Source organism: Balaenoptera physalus, assembly GCF_965194825.1.
Source record: "Balaenoptera physalus genome assembly, chromosome: 1".
Taxonomy (NCBI): domain Eukaryota; kingdom Metazoa; phylum Chordata; class Mammalia; order Artiodactyla; family Balaenopteridae; genus Balaenoptera; species Balaenoptera physalus.
This window is the reverse complement of record NC_138882.1, coordinates 178,024,301-178,045,933: the sequence shown is the minus strand read 5'-3', so window position 1 is coordinate 178,045,933 and position 21,633 is coordinate 178,024,301. Positions and strand designations below refer to the sequence as shown.

Below are 21,633 nucleotides of genomic sequence, written 5' to 3'. Positions count from 1 at the left end.
TGGCCTCCGCGCCGCCCCGCCCCCTCCGCGCCGCCCCGCCCCCGACTGCTTTTGCCCCACACAGCCGCGTCCCCTCTAGTCCTGGGAGCCCAGACCTTTCCCACTCCGCCCGCTTCTCGGCCCGCCCACGGCCTTCCAGCCTCGCTCCCCACATTAGCCTGGACCGCCCGTCCCCCGCCCTCGCGGGCCTCCCAGCCCTGAGAGTCCCGCCCCTGGCCCCTCGCCCGGCTCCTCGGCCCAGCCCTCTGGCCGCCCATCCCCAGAGAGCTCCGCCCCTGGCTCACTGCCCCGCCCTCGGCCCATCGACCCAGCCACCTGGCCGCCCAGCCCCTGAGAGCTCCGCCCCTGGCCCACTGCCCCGCCCCCGACCCATCGACCCAGCCACCTGGCCTCCCAGCCCCTGAGAGCTCCGCCCCTGGCTCACTGCCCCGCCACCGGCCCATCGACCCAGCCACCTGGCCTCCCAGCCCCTGAGAGCTCCGCCCCTGGCTCACTGTCCCGCCACCGGCCCATCGACCCAGCCTTCTGGCCTCCCATCCCCAGAGAGCTCCGCCCCTGGCTCACTTCCCCGCCCTCGGCCCCTCACCCGGCTCCGCGGTCCCGCCCCATGCCTCTGTGCAGGGTCCTTTGGCCTCTCTTTCTTAAAGCTACCTCCCTCTCGGCGCGTCTACGGCTCCGCCCCTTTGTCCCGCTCCCGGGCCTCCGAAGTCACCCTGCCTCCCAAAGCCTCGGTGCCGTATCTCCGCATCCCTCCTTAATGCGCCTTGCGTCTTCCTCTCCTACCCATTGGTTCCCAGTCCTCATGACCTCACCCCTTCAGCTTCGCCCTCACCCAGCCCCTCGTCTCTCTCCCAAGCCCGGGGTGGGGGGAGGAGGATCTCGGTGCCCCGCTCCGCCCCGAGTCGCCCCACCCCTCCCTTGCTTCGCATACCCCGCTCTCGGCCTCCGCTCAGCGTCCAGCCAGGGCCGTCCAACGGCCCCTTCGCTCCTCCCCTAAATAGTGTGCCCCGCCTCCAGGGTCTTTGTGGCTCGGCGCCTCGGATAGCTGTGTGATTTGGGGAAAATTATATCCCTTCTTGGAACCTCATTTTTCTTCTTCTCTGCAAAATGGGAAGTCTAATGCCCACTTGGTTGTAATGTTACGAGGAGGGAACCTTACACGTGCGTGTACTCAGGCGCTCAGGAACTGGCTCCCTCTTATCCGGCCTTCTCACCCACACCTTCATTCTTCCTGGGCTCAGTCTCCTGCCTTTCACTCCTCAACCTGGCTCACCAACCCCACCAGGCTAAAGATTGCCCCTCCTCCCCACCCACTATCCTCTGCCTCTTGGGAACCACCTATATATTTGGGTGGATGAGGGATGGTGTTCAGGATAAAAATCCACTTAGATTTAGTTCTGGAGCCCGAAGTCCTCTGGAAAATATCAGGGAAGCACTGCGGTGAAGAACATTGGCTTTGGAGTCAGATAGGTCTAAGTCCCCAACCTGGTGCTGCTGTTGACCAGCTGTGTACAGCTGAGTAAATTGCTTGCTTCTCTAAGCCTGAATTTTCCACCTCTTGAAATGGCTTAATGGTATTTCACCCCACTAAGTGACTGAGAGGATTATGTAGTTTAAGTGGAAAAAAAAAACCCTGAAAAGATATACACTAAAATATTACCAGCTGAGGATGTTATGAGTAATTTCTTCTTTTAGCTAGTCTGTCTATCCTAACGTTTTGGTAATGAATTTATACTGTTTGTGGAATAGAATTGAAAGTTGGAAAAAATGTGTACAATCTGGTGGAGGAGACAGGACCAATAGGCTGTGAAATACAACTCTGGTTCACCCCTCAGTCACCCTTCAACCCACTCTAGCCTGTTTTCAGCCCGAACTACAGCAAACAGTAATTTCATTTTTTTGAAAAAGGACCATTTTCCTCGGTGGTCCTCCTCCTCTCTGACTGCTCCTTCTTAGGGCCCTTTCTGAGGTGCACTTCCTCTGCGTGTATCTTAAATGCTGGACCCTCTGCTCTTCTCACTCTACTCAGGCTTCCTGAACACCTTCATCCAACTCCACCAGTTCTCTTTACACCATTGATGTTGATGTCTTCTATATTCGACTCCTGTAACAACGCAAACTTGGTGGCTTAAAACAACACATTTATTCTCTTACAATCCTGGAGGTTAGAAGTCTGAAGTGAGTTTCACTGGACTGAAGTCAAGGTATCAGCAGGGCCGCACTCCCTCCAAATGCTCTAGGGGAGCATCTGTTTCCTCACCTTTTCCAGCTTCTAGAACTGCATTCCTTGCATTCTTTGGCCTGTGGCCAAGTTCCTCCATCTTAAAGGGCATTTTGCTTCTGTGTCACATTACCTACCTTTCTGTGGTCAAATCTCCCTTGATCTCCATATTATAAGCACATTTATGGTTACATTTTTGGCCCACCCAGATGATCCAGGATAATCTCCCCATCTCAGGAACCTTAAATTAATCACATCTGCAAAATTCCTTTTGCCATATAAGATAACATTTACAGGTTCCAGGGATTAGGACCTGGGTATCTTTGTGGGCCATTACTGAGCCTACCACATTTTCCAAGGCTTAAGATCTATGTATCCAACCATTTATAGGATGGTTTCATGTGACTATTTCACAGACAGTCTATATGTCCAAAACCGAACTGGGCATATTGTACCTCACTTCTGGTCCCAGCTCCTTCTCTGTCCCTGTCTTGGTGGAAGGCACCACTGTGCACTCCCTGACGATCATCCTCCCCATCTCCTTCCACCAACCTACACTCAATCATTATCACTACCTCCTGAATGTCTCACAAATACAGCCACCTTCTCCAGCTCCTGGCCAACCCCAGTCCAGGCCACACTACCTCTGACCTCCTCACCAGTCTCTCTGTGCCCAGTCTTGCATATCTGATCTGTTGCTCCCCTGGTTAGAACTCTTCAATGGCCCCCATTGCTCTCTGGATGAAAGACAAACTTTTTTCATGGCTACCTGGTCCTGCATGATCTTTTGCTCCTGCCGTTTTCATTTTCTTCCTTACCTCTCACCCCTCCTTTCCTGCCATGAGCCAAGCTCTCTCATTATTCGTCCTTCTGCCCATAACACTCCCCGACCTCCTTTCAGCTGCTCATATTGGATGTCAATTCCTCCAGGAAGCCTTCCCCAATGTCCTTCTTGGAACTCCCACAGGACCCGGTATCCCCTGCCCCAGCACTTCTCACTGAGAACTGTAATCACCTGTTTGCTGGTCTGGGTCTCTGGCCCACTTATTTATTTATTGAGCACTTACTATGTACTAGTCACAGTGCCAAGGGCTATACAAGCAATAGCTCACTCAATATCCACAACAACCCAAGGAGTCGGGGAACATTATTCTTCCCATCTCTGTGTTATAGGCGGGAAAACCAAGGCTTAGAGGGGTTAATTTGTATAAAGTCAGAATGAAAATATAACCAAGATTTCAACCAAAGTCTGCATGACTCCAAAGCTTTTGTTTTATTATTAATCACCAAACTATGCTACCTAACTAGAAAATATTGCCTCTTATAAGCAGATATACATGTTCCATATATTCTCTTCTATAATTAAAACATGCCACCAACCAGAGGCAGAATACTATCGTAATATCTTGCAGGCTAACAAATTATTACTATTTTGTAAAGCAACTTCTTCAATGTCAAATCCTCTATCAGATACTCAAACCAAGAGACACATACTGCTGAGGGCGGGCCACTTTCTGAAGCATAATTTTTATTTCAAGACTTCTGGGAGAAACTGAATAATAAATGGTAAGTAAATTACAGTATTATTTGGAAATAAGATAAACCCAGAGCTATATCAGGGTAGGTTGCAAAAGTTTTAGGAATTTTCAGAGAAAACATGTGCCTTCAAGAAAATTTCAGTTGCTTCTAGTTATTTCCCCAGACCATCCTACATAAACATTCACTTTACGAAGGCTATTTCAAGGAAAGAATTTGAGACACACTACTTATAAAATTGCTGTTTCTAGGTCCCTGGACCAGCCAGTGCAAATCCAGCTCCCTGGAATTCACTTGTTCACTCAATAAACATTTATCAAGCAGTTCTAGGTGTATTCCTGAGTGGAAAATGACAAGTGGGGAGGCTTTGGATACAAAGGTGTGCAAGATATGGAGCAGTTCTCAGGAAACTTGTACCCAAATAATCATACAATGCAAATTATAAATGCCCTTAACAAGGTGCTACGGGAATTAGGGGTGGGGAGGGGAAAAGAGTCCTTTCCCTGTCTGGCTCAGGGAAGATGGGGCAGCTTCAGAGAAGAACGGAGCCTGAGCTGAGCCCTGAAGGATCTGAGGGAGTTGGGACAGAATGAGCAAAGAAAAAGACAGTACAGAAAAGTCCGTTCCCATCAATGTGGACACATACTGTAATGTCTCCCATAATTAAAACAATTCCTCTTGAATTCTAACTCCTCCCTCCAGCTACTGCCCCATTTCTCTGCTCCCCTTTCAGAAGTCCTTGAAAAGTCGTCACTATATTTACAGTATCGAATTCCTTTCTTCTGATATTTTTCTTTTCAGTAAAATAACATTTTGCTTTTATTTAAATATTATGTGAACAATTCAATTACAGTGAAATTTTCCCTAAATTTCCAGGTTTGGGGTAATCTTTAAGTAATCTATAGATGTTTGATATCACGTCATGCCCAAGATTATGTTTATATTGGGTTAAAATAGAGAGAGGATAAAAATGTAAGAATCCCAGTGTTTGATGTACCTAATGCAAATACTCTCTTTTAGCTTCATAACATTTATTTATTTTTATTATTATTATTTTTTAATTTATTTATTTAATTAATTTATTTTTGACTGTGTTGGGTCTTCATTGCTGTTCGCGGGGTTTCTCTCGTTGTGGCGAGCGGGGGCTACTCTTCGTTGTGGTGCGTGGCTTCTCATTGCAGTGGCTTCTCTTGTTGCGGAGCACGGGCTCTAGGCACGCGGGCTTCAGTAGTTGTGGCGTGTGGGCTCAGTAGTTGTGGTGCATGGGCTTAGTTGCTCCAGGGCATGTGGGATCTTCGCGGACCAGGGCTCGAACCTGTGTCCCCTGCATTGGCAGGTGGATTCTTAACCACTGCGCCTCCAGGGAAGCCCCGCTTCATAACTTTTAAAACAGAACCTCTTAAGATAGCTTCTCTTTATTTCTGCCTGCAACCAGTAGCATAGAGTCAGGAGCAGCTGCTTGGACAATTGTTCACCAGCATCATTGGATTAATTTGCTTGATTTTGGGTCATGGGCAAACTGCCATCTGTCAAGAGGAGAATCCAGGATGTTGCTGGGACTGAGCAGCGGGGAGGGTGAGAAATGAACTCAGAGTGGCCCTGGAGGCAGCTCCAAGGAGCCAGTGGGCAGAGCAGTAGGAGTTTAGGAAGGAGTCCATGCCTGTACTCTGATATTCTCTTAAACTACCACTGATCAGGCTTCTGCTCCCACTAACCACTGAAACTGCTCTCATCAAGGTCACCAGAGACCACCACGGTCCTGAACCCATTAATCACTGCTCAGTTCTCACCACGCTTGGCCTCCCAGCAGCTTCCTCCATGCTACACTTTCTTCACTTGGCCCCCAGGACACCACACTATTTTGATTTTCTTCCTCCCTCACTGATGCCTCCTTCTTGATCTCCCTTTCTGGTTCTTCCTGTTCTTTGTGATTTCTTAACACTGAGGACGCAGTCCTTGGTCTTCTACTCCCCTACCTCCATGCTCACTCCCTTGATGATCTCATCCAGTCCCATGACTTTAAATACCATTTAGATCCTGATGATTCCCAAACTTATAACTACAGCCTGGACCTCTCCCCTGAACTCCAGACTCCCATATCCCACTGCCTCCTTGACACTCCCACCGGGAAATCTAATAGGGCATCTTGAACTTAATATGTTCAAAGCTGAGCTCCTGATTTCCCTTCCCAAACCTCTTTCCCCACATCAGGAGATCTGTTGGCTCTTCCCCCCAAATAGATTCAGAATCCACCACCCCACATCACTGATCCAAGCCACATCATCTCTTGCCTGCATTCCTTGGGGTGCCTTCTGATTGGTCTCTCTGCTTCCACCCTTTGCTCCTCTACAGGCTATTCTCAACAGAGCAGCAAGTGAGCCTTTGAAATGTCATGTCAGGGGCTTCCCTGTTGGCGCTGTGGTTAAGAATCCACCTGCCAACACAGGGGACATGGGTTTGAGCCATGGTTGGGGAAGATCCCACATGCCATGGAGCAACTAAGCCCATGAGCCACAACTACTGAGCCTGCGTGTCTGGAGCCTGTGCTCCGCAACAAGAGAGGCCGCGATAGTGAGAGGCCCGCGCACCGCGATGAAGAGTGGCCCCTGCTTGCCACAACTAGAGAAAGCCCTCGCGCAGAAACGAAGACCCAACACAGCCAAAAATAAATAAATTAATTTTTTTAAAAATGTGTTAGTTATTGTCCATTCCCATGTCTGGTGCGTAGAAGGCATGCAATAAATATTTGATCAATCCAGTAGGTGTTATTAACCCCCATTTTACTGATGCCCAAAGTTACATGACCAGTGAGTGGCAGGGGCAGGTTTAGAATCCAGGCTTATTTGTGGTCAAAATCCCTGCTTCAGGGACTTCCCTGGAGGTGCAATGGTTAAGAATCCGCCTGCCAATGCAGGGGACATGGGTTCGAGCCCTCGTCTGGGAAGATCCCACACGCCACGGAGCAACTAAGCCCGTGCACCACAACTACTGAGCCTGCACTCTAGAGCTCGCGTGCCACAACTACTGAGCCCACGTGCCACAACTACTGAAGCCCGCGCTCCTAGAGCCCGTGCTCCGCAACAAGAGAAGACACCGCAATGAGAAGCCTGCACACTGCAATGAAGCGTGGCCCCCGCTCGCTGCAACTAGAGAAAGCCTGCACGCAGCAACAAAGACCCAATGCAGCCAAATAAACAAAATAAAATATATAAATAAATTTATTTTTTTAAAAATCCCTGCTTCATCCACTGATCCATAATCTACCTTCTGGTGGTAGGTTCTAGGCTCACCTCCAGGGAGTGGAGAGTTCATGTTTCATGTCCTGGACGAGATGACCAGAGACCTGAAGAAGTGAAAATGAGGACCGCCAAGGGAAGTGGATACAAAGAGGGGCTCCACCTCCCCCTTAGGATCAAGCCCATGCTCCTTTGCGTGGCCACAAGCCCCTTCCCCACCTAGCCCCATCTGCCTCTCCAATCCTCTCTCAGGAGAAGAAAACCAACCTCAGTCCAGTTCCTGAGGCTACCTCTCTTCTCATGCACAGCCTGTTCCTTCTGCCTGCATTACTTTTCCAGCTTCTTTGCCTGCTGACCTCCTATTCATTCTCATAATTCAGATGTCACAGATGTCACTGCCTCAGGAAGCCTCCCCTGATGCCCTGAGATGGTTTGGTACCCTTCCCTTTGGTACCCCTGTGCTTCCTCATCATGTCTCACTTTGTTTCCTTGCTTCCCCCTCACTCCCTGTGTATAAAGACCCACCCCTATATACCCTTCGCTAGAAGGATAGCTATATGACCCTGTGACCTCAAGTTGCGCAAGACGTTTCCTACCCAAAGATTCCCCCAGGAACTGGAAAGTACCCAAGAGCCAAAGGAAGCTACTCTTCAGGGCCAAATGGTCTTTGTTTGCATATCCTCAGTTCAAGCCACCAGCAGAGACTAATCTCAGAATCTCAACTCTTAAATTCCCTTGAGAGAGAGTTGGATGGCCCCAGCCTGCCTCAGAAGAAGCTCCCAAGCCTCCCTGCTGCACACGTGACTGTGAATTGCAGTCTACATCATGGGGCCCCCTAGAGGGGAGCAGTGCACAGCCTGCCCAGCTGGAAGGCTGGGCGCAGTAACACTGAGTGTCCACTAGGGTGGGCCAGGCTCCCTGGGAGCTGTGGGAGCTGCCTACACCATGAGTACAAATATAGACTGCAGGGCACCTATAGGGGCAATTTGCAGAGAAGTGTGGACTGATCAGATTTACAAAGATCTGTAGTTGTCATCAGATTCCCAAATGGTTCACAAACCCATAAGAGGTTTAAAATTCCTAAGGAGATATTTGGTGAACACATAGAAATATTCATATTAAAAGGGTATGTACGTGGGCTTCCCTGGTGGCACAGTGGTTAAGAATCCGCCTGCCAATGCAGGGGACACAGGTTCGAGCCCTGGTCTGGGAAGATCCCACATGCTACGGAGCAACTAAGCCCATGCGCCACAGCTACTGAACCCACGTGCCACAACTACTGAAGCCCACACACCTAGAGCCCATGCTCCGCAACAAGAGAAGCCACTGCAATGAGGAGCCTGCACACCACAACAAAGAGTAGCCCCTGCTCGCTGCTACTAGAGAAAGCCCGTGCGCAGCAACGAAGACCCAATGCAGCCAAAAATAAATAAGTAAAATAAATAAATTTATATATTTAATAAAAGGGTATGTACGTGAATCCATCTGCACAGCCCGCCACCACCATTGTTTCTGAGAAGGGTGCCTGAGATGGGGTGGGTTTCCCAGATATGAAATAAAAATGAAAATAATGATATCAGTTATCAGATTTACTCAGTGTAGGTACTTTTCTAAGCCCATTACATACAATAACTCATAGAATGCTCTCATAGGTAGGTACTGTTATTATACCCATTTTGTAGAATAGGAAACTAAGATAGGAGCAGTAAGGAACTTACCCAAGGTTACCAGTACTCAAGTGATGGAACCAGGGGACAAACGCAGGGAATGTGGCTGTAAACAGGTGTCCAGTGCCTGCGTGTCTATCTCCCGGCCTAGATGAAAGCAGATTCAAGCCGGGGTGGATAACTAGGTCCAAGCTGTCTTCACCAACTTCCTCATTGGAGGGAGAGGATAGCCAGTCTTCCAAGCCTCTGCCCCTGCTCCAGACAGGAAGGGCCCCCAGCACCTTTGGCTGAAGCCCATCCAGGCAACTTGGAGCAGAGACTATCATGCAAAGTCTTTTCTCAAGCCTAGTGGGGACAACCTTTGGAGACAGGCCTGCGTTTCCATCCTGGCTGTGCTCCTTATTAGCGTGGGCAAGCCTCCATTTCTCCAATGGAAAATGGAGAGAATAGTGCCTGTCTCATGGGGTTGTTGTGAGGATTAAAGGAGAGCATGCTCATAAAGTACACAACGCCGTAAGCACTCAGAAAGCAGCCACTGCTCTTTTCATTCACCTTCGGTTAAAGAAAGAAAACGCCTTATGATTTTTTGGAGGTCTATCTTATAGCTCTGGAGGTTGGAAGTCTGAAATGTGTTGCTGGGCTAAAATCAAGATGTTGGATGGACTGTGTTCCTTCTGGAAGCTCTAGGGAAAAATCCATTTCCTTGCTTTTCCAGCTTCTAGAGGCTGTCTACCTTCCTGGTCGTGGCCCCTTCCTCCATCTTCAAAGCCAGCAGTTTAGCACCTTGAAATCTCTCACTGACTCTGACACTGACTCTTCTTCCTTTTTCACATATAACGAATCTTGTGATTCCATTGGGCCCAACTAGATAATCCAGGATACTCTCTCCATCCCAAGGTCAGCTGATTAGCAACCTTAATTCTATCTGTGATTATAAATTCCCCTTGCTATGTAATATAACATATTCATAGGCTCTGGGGATTAGGACATGGACATCTTTGGAAGGCCATTACTCTGTCTACCACAGTGGTAAGTAAGAAAACAGTGTTGTTGGGCAATGATATACTGGGACTTTGAGCCATGAGCACACCTGTGCTCAAAAACCTACATGGCTCCCACTGCCTCCAGGAAAAGGGCCAGACTTCTCAGCCTGGCAGGCAAGGCCTTTCATGAACTGGCCTCCATCCCATTTGTGAACAGGCACTTTCTGGTCTCCTTGCCTCTGCTCTACCTGAAAGGCCTTTTCTTCCAGTTATGATCATTAAAGTCCTTCCATTCATCATCGCCAAGTTCAAATCTCATCTTTTCCATGAAACCTCTTCAGAACCCCCAGAACGACTCTCCCTCCTCTGACACTATTACAGAATGTCTGGGCTGGAGTTATTTGTGTATGTCCCGGTTTGGGTTGGTCCCCATCTGACTGTGGGCAGCTGAAGTACAGAGACTACTGTAGCAACGGTCTGTGGTTCTCACACTTGAGTGTGCATCAGAATCACCTGGAGGGCTTGTTAAAATACAGGCTTCAGGGCCCAACATCCAGAATTTCAGATTCAGTAGATCTGCAGTGGGACCTGGTAATCTTCATTTCTAACAAGTGCCCAGGTGACCCTGATACTGTTGGTCTGGGGAACACTTCAAGGACCGCAAGCGTGGAAGTTGAGGTGATGGCATGAGGCTAGACTTGGATCTCAGCTGTGTCTTTCATTGCATGACTTTGGATACATCCCTTGCTCTCTCCGAGCTGCTCGCTCATCTCTAAAAGGATTCCCTGCATTTGGATTCCCTCCCTACCCCATTGGGTTGATGTAAGGAGTAACAGGCTTAGGATAGTGCTATGCACCTTTCTGGTACTGAGTAAATGGCATAGAGCTCTATGTCTATAATTTCCCTCTCCCTGTATTTTGGCTTCCTAGTGGGTGTTCAATAAAAACTTGTGAGTTGGTTTTAGGGAAAACTACTGACTTGGACCCTGATGAAAAATGTTGGCAAAATGAGAAGAGCTAAAATAGCCAAGTTGCATGTGTCTGGGTCAAAGGAATGCTAATTACCTTTACACTGGGGAGCATTTTCCTTCCATGACTAGTGACCACACAGTACAATAACAATCATGTGTATCATCACAACGGACTGCAGATCAACTGTGTTCTAAGTTCATGGGCATTTATCCAACAAATGCTTCCCCAGCACCTCCAAGGAGCCAGCCTGGTGCCCACTGGCTTGGCTCAGGGGATGCACTGCCTGGAGAAGAAGACTCCTTGTGGCTGGGACATTGCCTTCAAGCTTCCCTGAGGACCTGTTCCCTTAGGATGCCAAACACACACACTCACACACACACAAACACACACACACACACAAACACACTCACACACACACAACCACACACACACACACACAACCATGCTTCTTTTGCTGCTCCTGGAGCAGAGCATCTTCTCCCGACTTACATTTGTCGGACAGAAGTCTTGATCTTCATGGGCAAAGGGCTGTGTCTGTTTCCCCAGCATCTAGCATTGTACACACAAAGGAAACGTCCAAGGTCAGAATGCAACCCCCACAAGGCCAGTCAGGAGACTGGGCACATGATGGTTAAGACCATGAGTCTTGGAGTTCAGTTGACCAGATTCCAGTCCCATCCCATTTTCTCCCTTGCCTCACCCTAGTCACAATCCTGTCTACTACATCTAGCTGTGTGACCTCAGGCAAGTAACTTCATCTCCCTGAGCCTCACTGGGGATAATAATACCTATTCTATAAGGTTTTGGGGAGATAAAACAAAACCGGTCCTGAATGGTCTCCGTAGGGAGAGTTGTTTTCCCAATTTCGGCTTTTGGCAGAGTGGCCACCAGAGGGCAGTGGTCCCCATGCTGGGAAAATAACCTGCCTGGTGATCTGTGATTCCTTTGAAGGAACACACACACACACACACACACACATCTGCACACGCGTACACCAGGAGGGTACGTGGCCTTGATTGGGTCAACACAGCCCCTGGCCAACAGATGAGCACCCTGCTGGTCACTCTCCTCTGTGGTCACTTGAGGATTGGCATGAGCCTTAGACCAGTGAATAGGCATTGACTGGGACATTCTGTTCTTTATACCCTAACCACAGGGCCACCTGGCCTTTTCCAAAGTGGTTCCTTCTGCTTGCTCTGCAGCCTTTCGCCCCCTCTTTGCTTTGGCAAATGTCCTATTCAGGTCCATCCCACCATGCCCTCTCTGAGCTCATTCTTCCATAGATGGGTCCATCTAGGTTCCCAAAACACTCTATTGCCTCCTTAATGGTAGCATTTAGAACACACATTAAATTACTTATATCCAGTTTAACTGGAGGTTAAGAGTAAGGACTCTTGGGGACCTGCAGCCTGGGTTCTGTCACTTACTGTGTAACTGTGTGCACATTACCTAACCTCTCCTAAGTCTCAGTTTCCTCATTTGTAAAATGGGGCTAATAAAAATATTCAGCACATGGGGTTTTCCTGAAAACTACACAATATTATGAATGCAAAGCCCTGGTTTGATGAACAAATGAATGAGTGAGTGAGTGAATGCCTATTAAAACCCATGGAGTTGTGAAAACTATAAAACATTGATAAGGGATATTGAAGATGATTCAAAGAAATGGAAAGATATCCCATGCTCTTGTGTTGGAAGAATTAATATTGATAAATATTAATACTACCCAGAGCAATTTACAGATTTAATGCAATCTCTATCAAAATACCTATGACATTTTTCACAGAACTAGAACAAATAATCCTAAAATTTATATGGAACCACAAAGGACCCAGAACTGCCAAAGCAATCCTGAGGAAAAAGAACAAAGCTGGAGGCATAACCCTTCCAGTCTTCAGACTATACTACAAAGCTACAGTAATCAAAACAGCTTGGTATTATGGCCAAAAGCCACATGAAAAGATGCTCAATATATACACATAACTGAATCACTTTTTTGTACACCTGAAACTAACACTACACTGTAAATTAGCTATACTTAAAAAAGAAACAAACAAACAAAATAAACCAGCATGGTATTGGCACAAAAACAGACACATAGATCATTGGAACAGAATAGAGAGGCCAGAAATAAACCCATACACCTATGATCAATCAATCTGCAACAAAGGAGGCAAAAATATACAATGGAGAAAAGACAGTCTCTTCAGCAAGTGGTGTTGGGAAAGCTGGACAGCTACATGTAAATCAATGAAATTAGAACACTCCCTCACACGATATACAAAAATAAACTCAAAATGCTTTAAAGAGCTAAATATGGGACTTCCTTGGTGGTCCAGTGGTAAAGCATCCACCTTTCAATGCAGGGGACGTGGGTTCAATCCCTGGTCAGGGAACTAAGATCCCACATGCCGTGGGGCAAATAAGCCCGTGCGCCACAACTACTGAGCTCATGTGCCTCAACAAGAGAGCCTGCGTGCTGCACCCTACAGAGCCCATACACTCTGGACCCACGCACCACAACTAGAGAGAGAAAAAAACCCTCACGCCACAACTAGAGAGAAGCCCACACGTTGCAACGAAGAGCACACGCTCTGCAACGAGATCCTGCATGCCTCAATGAAGATCCCGTGTGCTGTAACTAAGACCCAACGCAGCCAAAAAAAAAAAAAAAATATATATATATATATATATATATATATAGAGAGAGAGAGAGAGAGAGAGAGAGAGGGAGAGAGAGAGAGAGAGACACATGATACCATAAAACTCCTAGAAGAGAACATAGGCAAACATTCTCGGACATAAATCATAGCAATATTTTCTTACATCAGTCTCCCAAGGCAAAATAAATAAAAGCAAAAACAAACAAATGGAACCTAATCAAACTTAAAAACTTTTGCACAGCAAAGGAAACTATCAACAAAACAAAAAGACAACCTATGCAATGGGAGAAAATATTTGCAAAAGATGTGACTGACAAGGGGTTAATATCCAAAATATACAAACAGCTCATACAACTTAATATAAAAAAACCCCAAACAACCCAATTTAAAAGACGGACAGAAGACCTAAATAGACTTTTCTCCAAAGAAGACATACGGATGGCCATCAGGCGCATGAAAAGATGCTCAACATCACTAATTAGAGAAATGCAAATCAAAACCACAGTGAGGTATCACCTCACACTGGTCAGAATGGTCATCATCAAAAAGTCTACAAATAATAAATGCTGGAGAGGGTGTGGAAAAAAGGAAACCCTCCTACACTGTTGGTGGGAATATAACTTGGTAAAGCCACGATGGAGAACAGTGTGGAGGTTCCTTAAAAAACTAAAAATAGAGCTACCATATGATCCAGCAATGCCATTCCTGGGTATATATCTGGAAAAGATGAAAACTCTAATTCAGAAAGAAACATGCACCCCAATGTTCATAGCAGCACTATTCACAATAGCCAAGACATGGAAACAACCCAAGTGCCCATCAACAGATGATTGGTTTAAGAAGATGTGGTATATATGCACAATGGAATATTACTCAGCCATAAAAAAGAATGAAATATTGCCATTTGCAGCAACATGGATGGACCTAGAGAATATTATACTTAGTGAAGTAAGTCAGACAAAGACAAATATTATATGATATCACTTATATGTGGAATCTAAAAGATAGTACAAATGAATCTATACACAAAACAGAAACAGACTCACAGATATAGAAAACAAACTTATGGTTACCAAAGGGGAAAGGGAGGTGGGGAGGGATAAATTAGGAGTAAACAAACAAACAAACCCCATGGAGCTGTAAGCTTCTCACGGGTAGGAAGTTTTCTTTCTTTTTTATATTGTGTAATGCCTGAAACCCAGTGTGGGCACGTTACTAGTGCAATGGTTCTCAAAGTAGGGTCCCCCCTGACCAGCAGCCTCAGCATTACCTTGGAGCTTGTCAGAAATGCACATTTTTAGGTCCCACCCCTGACCTACTGACTCAGAAACTCTGGAGATGGGGCCCAGTAATTTGTGCTTTAATTAGCCCTCCATGTGATTCTGATGTGTGCTAAAGTTTGTGATCCACTGGCCTAGAACATAGAGGCTCAGAAGTGTTTCTTTAAATGGATGTACCAACCTATAAAATATGTGATTTGAATTAGAATAGGCTGTAAGCTCCATGAAGGCAGCAGGGGCCATGGTTTCCCTAGCACCTAGCAGATGCAGGCACATAGTAGGTGCTCAAAAAATGTTTGTAAAACAAATAAGTGAAAATCCCTTCCAGTTCTTTTTGTGGTTCTAAGTATCTTAAACTTTCCAAATTTCAGTTTTATTACCTGTCCTCTCTCCCAGGATTGATGGAAGGATCAAGAGGCAAATGAAATATATGAATATACATAACAAAATAGTATTGTCATACTGCTAAGCCCCATCAGAAATTCTCCTTTAGAACCCCCTGAGAGGTCTGGGCTTCTATCCCTGCTCTAATCTAGAACCTCAGTCACCTTAAGAGTTCTGTGTGCAGACACACACCTGCCAGGCCTTGTCCATTCATGGAAAGAGGAAGCCAACTCCTAAAGCAGGTCAACACTCTTGACAAGGAATTAGCAGTAGTTATGACCCTACCCTGGCACCCTGGCAGAGTACACTGTAGTTAATTGCATGGGTTTTGAGCCGTCAGATCTGGGTTTTTTTCTCCCTCTTGTCCTATTGCTTTGTCCAGGATCACCAGCATGATGTTGAGTTGTAGGTGTCCTGGTCTTGTTTCTAAGGTTTTACTCTTAAGTATGATATTTGCTGTGGAATAGTAATTACTGTGTATTCTGATTTACCTATCGGGTTTCTAAAAATCATAAATGAGTGTTGAATTTTTCCAGTGTTTTTCCTGTATCTATGGAGATGATTACATGGGTTTTTCCTTTAGTTTGTTAACATGGGGATTGCATAGATTGCTTTCTTTCCATTTTTGAGGGCTGGAGTTTGTGTTATGCGTGGTGTCAGAACAGCACTCAGCACTTAATAGGCACCTAAATATGTTTGCTGAATAAATAAACGAGGAACAGATTCCTAGGAAAACTTCCAAAAAAAGTAGCATTTCTAGCTCATATTCTACACATAAGAAAAGCTTGGAGTTTTTTTTGTTTTGTTTTTTTTTTAAAGATTTATTGATTGATTGATTGATTGATTGCTATGTTGGGTCTTCGTTTCTGTGCTAGGGCTTTCCGTAGTTGCGGCAAGCGGGGGCCACTCTTCATCGCGGTGCGCGGGCCTCTCACTCTCGTGGCCTCTCTTGTTGAGGAGCACAGGCTCCAGACGCGCAGGCTCAGCAGTTTTGGCTCACGGGCCTAGTTGCTCCGCGGCATGTGGGATCTTCCCAGACCAGGGCGCGAACCCGTGTCCCCTGCATTAGCAGGCAGACTCTCAACCACTGTGCCACCAGGGAAGCCCAAGCTTGGAGTTTTGCAGCAAATGTGCTGACAACATGTTTGCATGCCTGGGGTCAATCCAAGTTGGCTGTGATTTATTTTTATTTTGCAAGGCTATATTTAACTGGCTAATATGTATTTAGGATTTGTGTCTCTACGTTTGAGAGAATTCCTCTGGCATTTTCTTTTCTTGCATTGTCCTTGTCTGGTTTGGGGATCAAGGTTATCCTAGCCTCATGAAACACATTAAATGATTTTGTTTCTCATTCTCTGAAAAATGTGTAAGTTCAAGATTAAGGTTTAATAAAACTTGTAAACTCCATCTGGCTCTGGTATCATTTGGAGTCAGAAACTCCTGAATGCCCATTCAAGCTAGTTAACAATTTGTATTTCTTCTTGAGCCATTTTGGGTAAATTTATTATTTTCTAGAAAATTTTCCCTTTCACATACATTTTCAGCTCTGCCTCTCATTGGCTGTGTTATCTGGGAACTCTTTTTTTTTAAAACAACTTTATTGAGGTATATTTTACATAATCTAAATTTCACCTATTTCGGGTGTACAGTGCATTGATATCTAGAAATTGTATCAAGTAACTACAACTATTACCATAAATTTTCATGTCCCTATGTCCACTTGTAAAACAATAGCTTTATTGAGATATAATTCATATACCATACAATTCAACTACTTAAAGTATACAATTCAGCTGTTTTTAGGGTATTCATGGAGTTGTGCAATCATCACCACACCGATTTTAGAATATTTCCATTGCCCCCTCTCAATAAAGCCCTGTATATTAGCAGTCATTCCTCTTCCTCCTTCTTCCAAAGCCTTAAGCAACCACTAATCTACTTTCAGTCTCTAGATAGGCCTACTCTGGACATTTCATATAAATGAAATAATATCCTATGTTGTCATTTGTGTCTGGCTTCTTTCATTTAGCATGTTTTCAAGGTTCATTCATGTTGTAGCATATATCAGTAGTTCATGTCTTTTTATTTGCTAAATAATGTTCCATTACTATATTAATATACTATATTTTATTTATCCATTCATCAATTGATAGACATTTGAGTTGTTGCACTCTTGGATTATTATGAATAATGCTGCAATGAACATTTGTGCACAAGTTTTTGTGTGAATATATTTTCAATTCTCTTGGGTATATACGGGGTGGAATTACTTCGGTTGCATGGTGGTTTTATGTTTAAACTTTTGAGGAACTGCCAAACTTTTTCCCAAAGTGGTTGTAGTATTTTACATTCCCACTAGCAGTGTACAAGAGTTCCAATTTCTCCACATCCTCACTGGAGCTTTGTTATTATCTGTCTTTTTGATTATTGCCATCCTAGTAGGTATGAGGTATCTCTTAGTTTTGACGTGCATCTCCCTGACGGGTGGCTAATGATGTTGTGAATCTTTTCATGCACTTAATGGCCATTTGTATATCTTCTTTGGAGAAAAGTCTATTCATATCCTTTGTACATTTTTTTTTTAGTTTGGTGATATATATATTTATTATTAAGTTGTAAGAGTTCATTCTATATTCTGGATACAAGTCCCTAATTAGATATATGATTTACAAATATTTTCTCCCATCCTGTAGGTTGTCTTTTCACTTTCTTGATGATGTCCTTTTCAACAAAAAAAGTTCTAAAGTTTGATACAGTCAAATTGGTCTATTTTTTTTATTTTGTTGCTTGTGCTTCTGGTGTCATATCTAAGAAATTATTGCCTAATCCAAGGCCATGAAGATTTATGCCTATGCTTTTTTCTAGGCATTTTATAGTTTTAGCCCTTATATTTAGGTCTTTGAGTTAAATTTTGTAGATGGTATGTGTTAGGGGTTCAACTTCATTCTTTTGCATATGGATATCCAGTTGTCCCAGAACCGTTTGTTGAAAAAATTATTCTTTCCCCAATGAGTTGTCTTGGCATCCTTGGCAAAAATCAATTGACTGTAAATGTGAGGGCTTATTTCTGGACACTAAATTCTATTCCATTCATCTATATGTCTATCCTCATGCTTATATTGACTACTGTAGCTTTGTAATAAGCCTTGAAATTGGGAAGTGTGAGTCCTCCAACGCTGTTTTTTTTCTTTTTTGAGATTGTTTTGGCTATTCTGGGTCCCTTGGATTTCCATGTTAATTTTAGGATCAGCTTATTGATTTCTGCCAAGAAACCAGCTAGAATTTTGATGGAGCCTGGGTTGAATTTATAAATCAATTTAGGGAATATTGCCATCTTAACAATATTAAGTCTTCCAATCCATTAACATGAGATGTCTTTTTACTTATTTAGATATTTTTAAATTTCTGTCAACAATGCTTTGTAATTTTCAGAACATAAGTTTTGTACTGCTTTTGTTATATTTATTCCCAAGTATTTCATTATTCTTGATGCTATTCTAAATGAAATTGTTTTCTTAATTTTGTTTTTTGCATTGTACACTACTAGTGTATAGAAATATAACTTATTTTTGTATGCTGATTTTGTATCCTACAACCTTACTGAACTCATTTATTAGTTTTATGTTTTTTAATGGATTCCTTAGGATTTTCTATACACAAGATCATGTTATCTGCAAATAAAGCTAGTTTTTCTTCTTTCCAATCTGGGTGCCTTTTATTTTCTTGCCTAATTGTCCTGGCTAGAACTTCCAGTACGATGTTGAATAGAAATGGAGGGAGTAGACATCCTTGTCTTGTTTCTGATCTATGGGAAAATGCATTCAGTATTTCACAATGAAGTCTGGTGCTAGCTGTGGGTTTTTCATAGACGCTTTTTATCAGATTGAGAAAGTTTCCTTCTATTCCTAGTGTGCTGAGTTGTTTTTTTTTTTTAATCATGAAGGGGTGTGGAATTTAGTTAAATGTTTTTTTCTGCACCTATAGAGATGATCATTTTCGACCTTTATTCTATTGATATGGTGTATTCCATTAACTGATTTTCAGATTTTAAACCAACCTTGCCTTCCTGGGATAAATCCCATGGTATATAATCCTTATTTATATGTTGATAAATTTGGTTTGCTAGTATTTTGTTGAGGATTTTTGCATTTCTATTCAGAAGAGCCCTCGTGCCCATTTACAGTTCATCTCATTCCCACCTCCAGTCTCAGGCAACCACCAGTTTACTTTTTGTCTCTATAGATTTGCCTATTCTGGACATTTCATACAAATGGAGTTAACAATAGGTGCTCTTTTGTGACTAGCTTCTTTCACTTAGCATATTGTTTTTGAAGACAATCTCATCCATATTGCATCAGTACTTCATTCCTTTTTGTGGCTGAATACAATTCCTTTGTCTAGATCAAATATTTTCTCTCTTCACCGGTTGATAGATATTTAGATATTTCCCATTTGGGCTATTATGAATTATGCTGCTATGAACATTCATGTGCAAGTCTTGTCTTTGCATGGACACGTTTTCATTTCTCTTGAGCAGACACCTAGGAGTGGAATTTACTGGGTCCTATGGTAGTTTTATATTTTTGAGAAACTGCCAAATTTTAAAAATAGCTTGTACCATCTTACATCCCTACTAGCAAAGTACAAGGGTTACCTGGGAACTTACTCAAACTGAGTGTTTCCTCATCTATAAAGTGGTGATAATAATAACACTGACTTCATAAAGTGAACATTAAATGAAATTATCATGTGTGAAGGATTGAGCACACTGCTGTGTCCAGACACATGTGAAGGCTTAAAAAATGGCATCTTTTTTTGTTCCTTTGTCTATGCTAATGTCTCAAACCTCAGCCCTTGCTTTGCTTACATGGATAAGATTGTCTTCATGCCCTCCATGTAAACTGACATCTTGGTGTCAAGTTCAAGACCCTCCTCATTAATCAGTCCCCTGCGGCCTAACAGGACCCCCAGACCTAGTCTCCCGATCCCACTGCCCTTAAGGTCTGTGTCAACCACTTTGGCTCCGCAGGCTTTCCCAGGGCAAGAGCTCCAAATTGGCAGAGTTGGGGCAGCAGGCAGTGCTCTGTGATGCCACCCTTGTCTGCTGGATGGCAGGACAGAAGGTATTGATTGCTCTGCTTGGAAGGAAGTCTCCCATCCCTCATCTACCCTAACTCCAGGCTACTCTTATGTATCTGTTAAGACATAATTTGGGCATCACCTCCTCCAGGAAGCCTTCCCTAATGACTGCCCCTCCCAACTCTTATAATGTATATTATTGCAACTGACACATCATTTGTAATTTTTTTTGGTCATGCTGCACGGCATGCAGGATCTTTAGTTCCCCAACCAGGGACTGAACCCAAGCCCCCCTGCAGTAGAAGCATGGAGTCTTAACCACTGGACCGCCAGGGAAGCCCTGTAATTATATTTTTACGTGTCTGTGTCTTGTGAGCATCCTGAGGATGGGGACTATTCTTATTTATCTCTATCTCCCCAGTTCCTAGCACACAGTAGGTATTCAGTAACCCATAAATGGCCATATCCGTGTACAAAGTATTAACGGCTACACATTAGTGTCAAGGAAAAACTCTACAAAAAAACTGAACTGGGCCTTGAAGAATAAGCAGGAGGGCTTCCCTGGTGGCGCAGTGGTTAAGAATCCACCTGCCAATGCAGGGGAGACGGGTTTGAGCCCTGGTCCAGGAAGATCCCACATGCCGCGGAGCAACTAAGCCCATGCGCCACAACTACTGAGCCTGCGCTCTAGAGCCCGTGAGCCATAACTACTGAAGCCCGCACGCCTAGAGCCCGTGCTCCGCAACATGAGAAGCCACTGCAACGAGAAGCCCGCGAAGAGTAGCCCCCGCTCGCCGCAACTAGAGAAAGCCTGTGCGCAGCAACAAAGACCCAACTCAGCCAAATAAATAAATATATTAAAAAAAAGAATAAGCAGGAGCCTGCCCATGTGAATTGCAGAGAAGGGGGAAAACATGTTGTTTTCAGGAACTGACAAAGAAGTCCAGTGTGGCTATGGGTGGTGGGAAGGAGTGGCCAGTGAGGCTGGAAAGGTAGGCTAAGCCAGTTGCAAGGTTAGAAATGGACGTTCACACCAAGTGAAAGGGCACTTCATCCTGAGGGCAGAGAGAAGCCATCCATTAAGAAGGGGAGTGACATGATGAGAGCTGTTTTAGAAGGATCTCTCTGGATTAGTGGGGTCATGGTTCTCAAACGTCACCTGCACTAGAATCACCTGGAGGGCTCATTAAGACACAGATTCTGGGTCCCACCCCCTGAGTTTCTTATTCAGAAGGTCTGGTGTGGGGCCTGAGAATATGCATTTCTCACAAGTTCCCAGGGAATGCCGGTTTGAGGGCCACACTTTGAGAACCACTGATATAGAGGATGGGGTGGAGAAGAATGGGTAGCAGTGAGAATATTAAGGAAGCTACTGAAATTGCTCAGGTGAGAGGTGATGGAGGCAGACGCAGGGCAGGGGCTCACATTTTAGATCTGGGTGCTGCTAACTTCAGGGTCTTATTGGTGAGATTTCAGGCATGGTCCTAAGCCCACGTGGGGAAGGGAGGCTGTTTCTGGGGATAGATCAGCCAGTTGGTCAGAACCGTCTCCACCCCTGACCTGGGAGGACCAGACCCACACTTGGTAATGACCTTCAGAAAGCACAACAGAG

General features: G+C 44.7%; 1 protein-coding gene and 1 long non-coding RNA gene across 5 annotated transcripts in view; one reads left to right on the top strand and one right to left on the bottom strand.

Annotated features, from left to right (window-relative positions):
• The window catches only part of ASAP3 (ArfGAP with SH3 domain, ankyrin repeat and PH domain 3), a 138,223-nt gene that overhangs the window by 45,823 nt on the left and 70,767 nt on the right, over positions 1-21,633 (bottom strand). For 3 of the 4 annotated variants that reach the window (XM_082451319.1, XM_082451322.1, XM_082451323.1), the window contains exon 1: positions 784-819. The exons of the other annotated variant lie outside the window; for it this stretch is intronic. In XM_082451319.1, coding sequence (XP_082307445.1) covers positions 784-804 — 21 coding nt within the window. In that variant the 5' untranslated portion in view covers positions 805-819. Of the gene's footprint in view, positions 1-783; positions 820-21,633 lie in introns of those variants that run through there. 4 annotated transcript variants of the gene reach the window in all.
• Positions 11,033-16,528, top strand: LOC309647202. The gene is made up of 2 exons (XR_014255858.1): positions 11,033-15,741; positions 16,068-16,528. It is a non-coding gene; the product is annotated as an uncharacterized lncRNA (long non-coding RNA).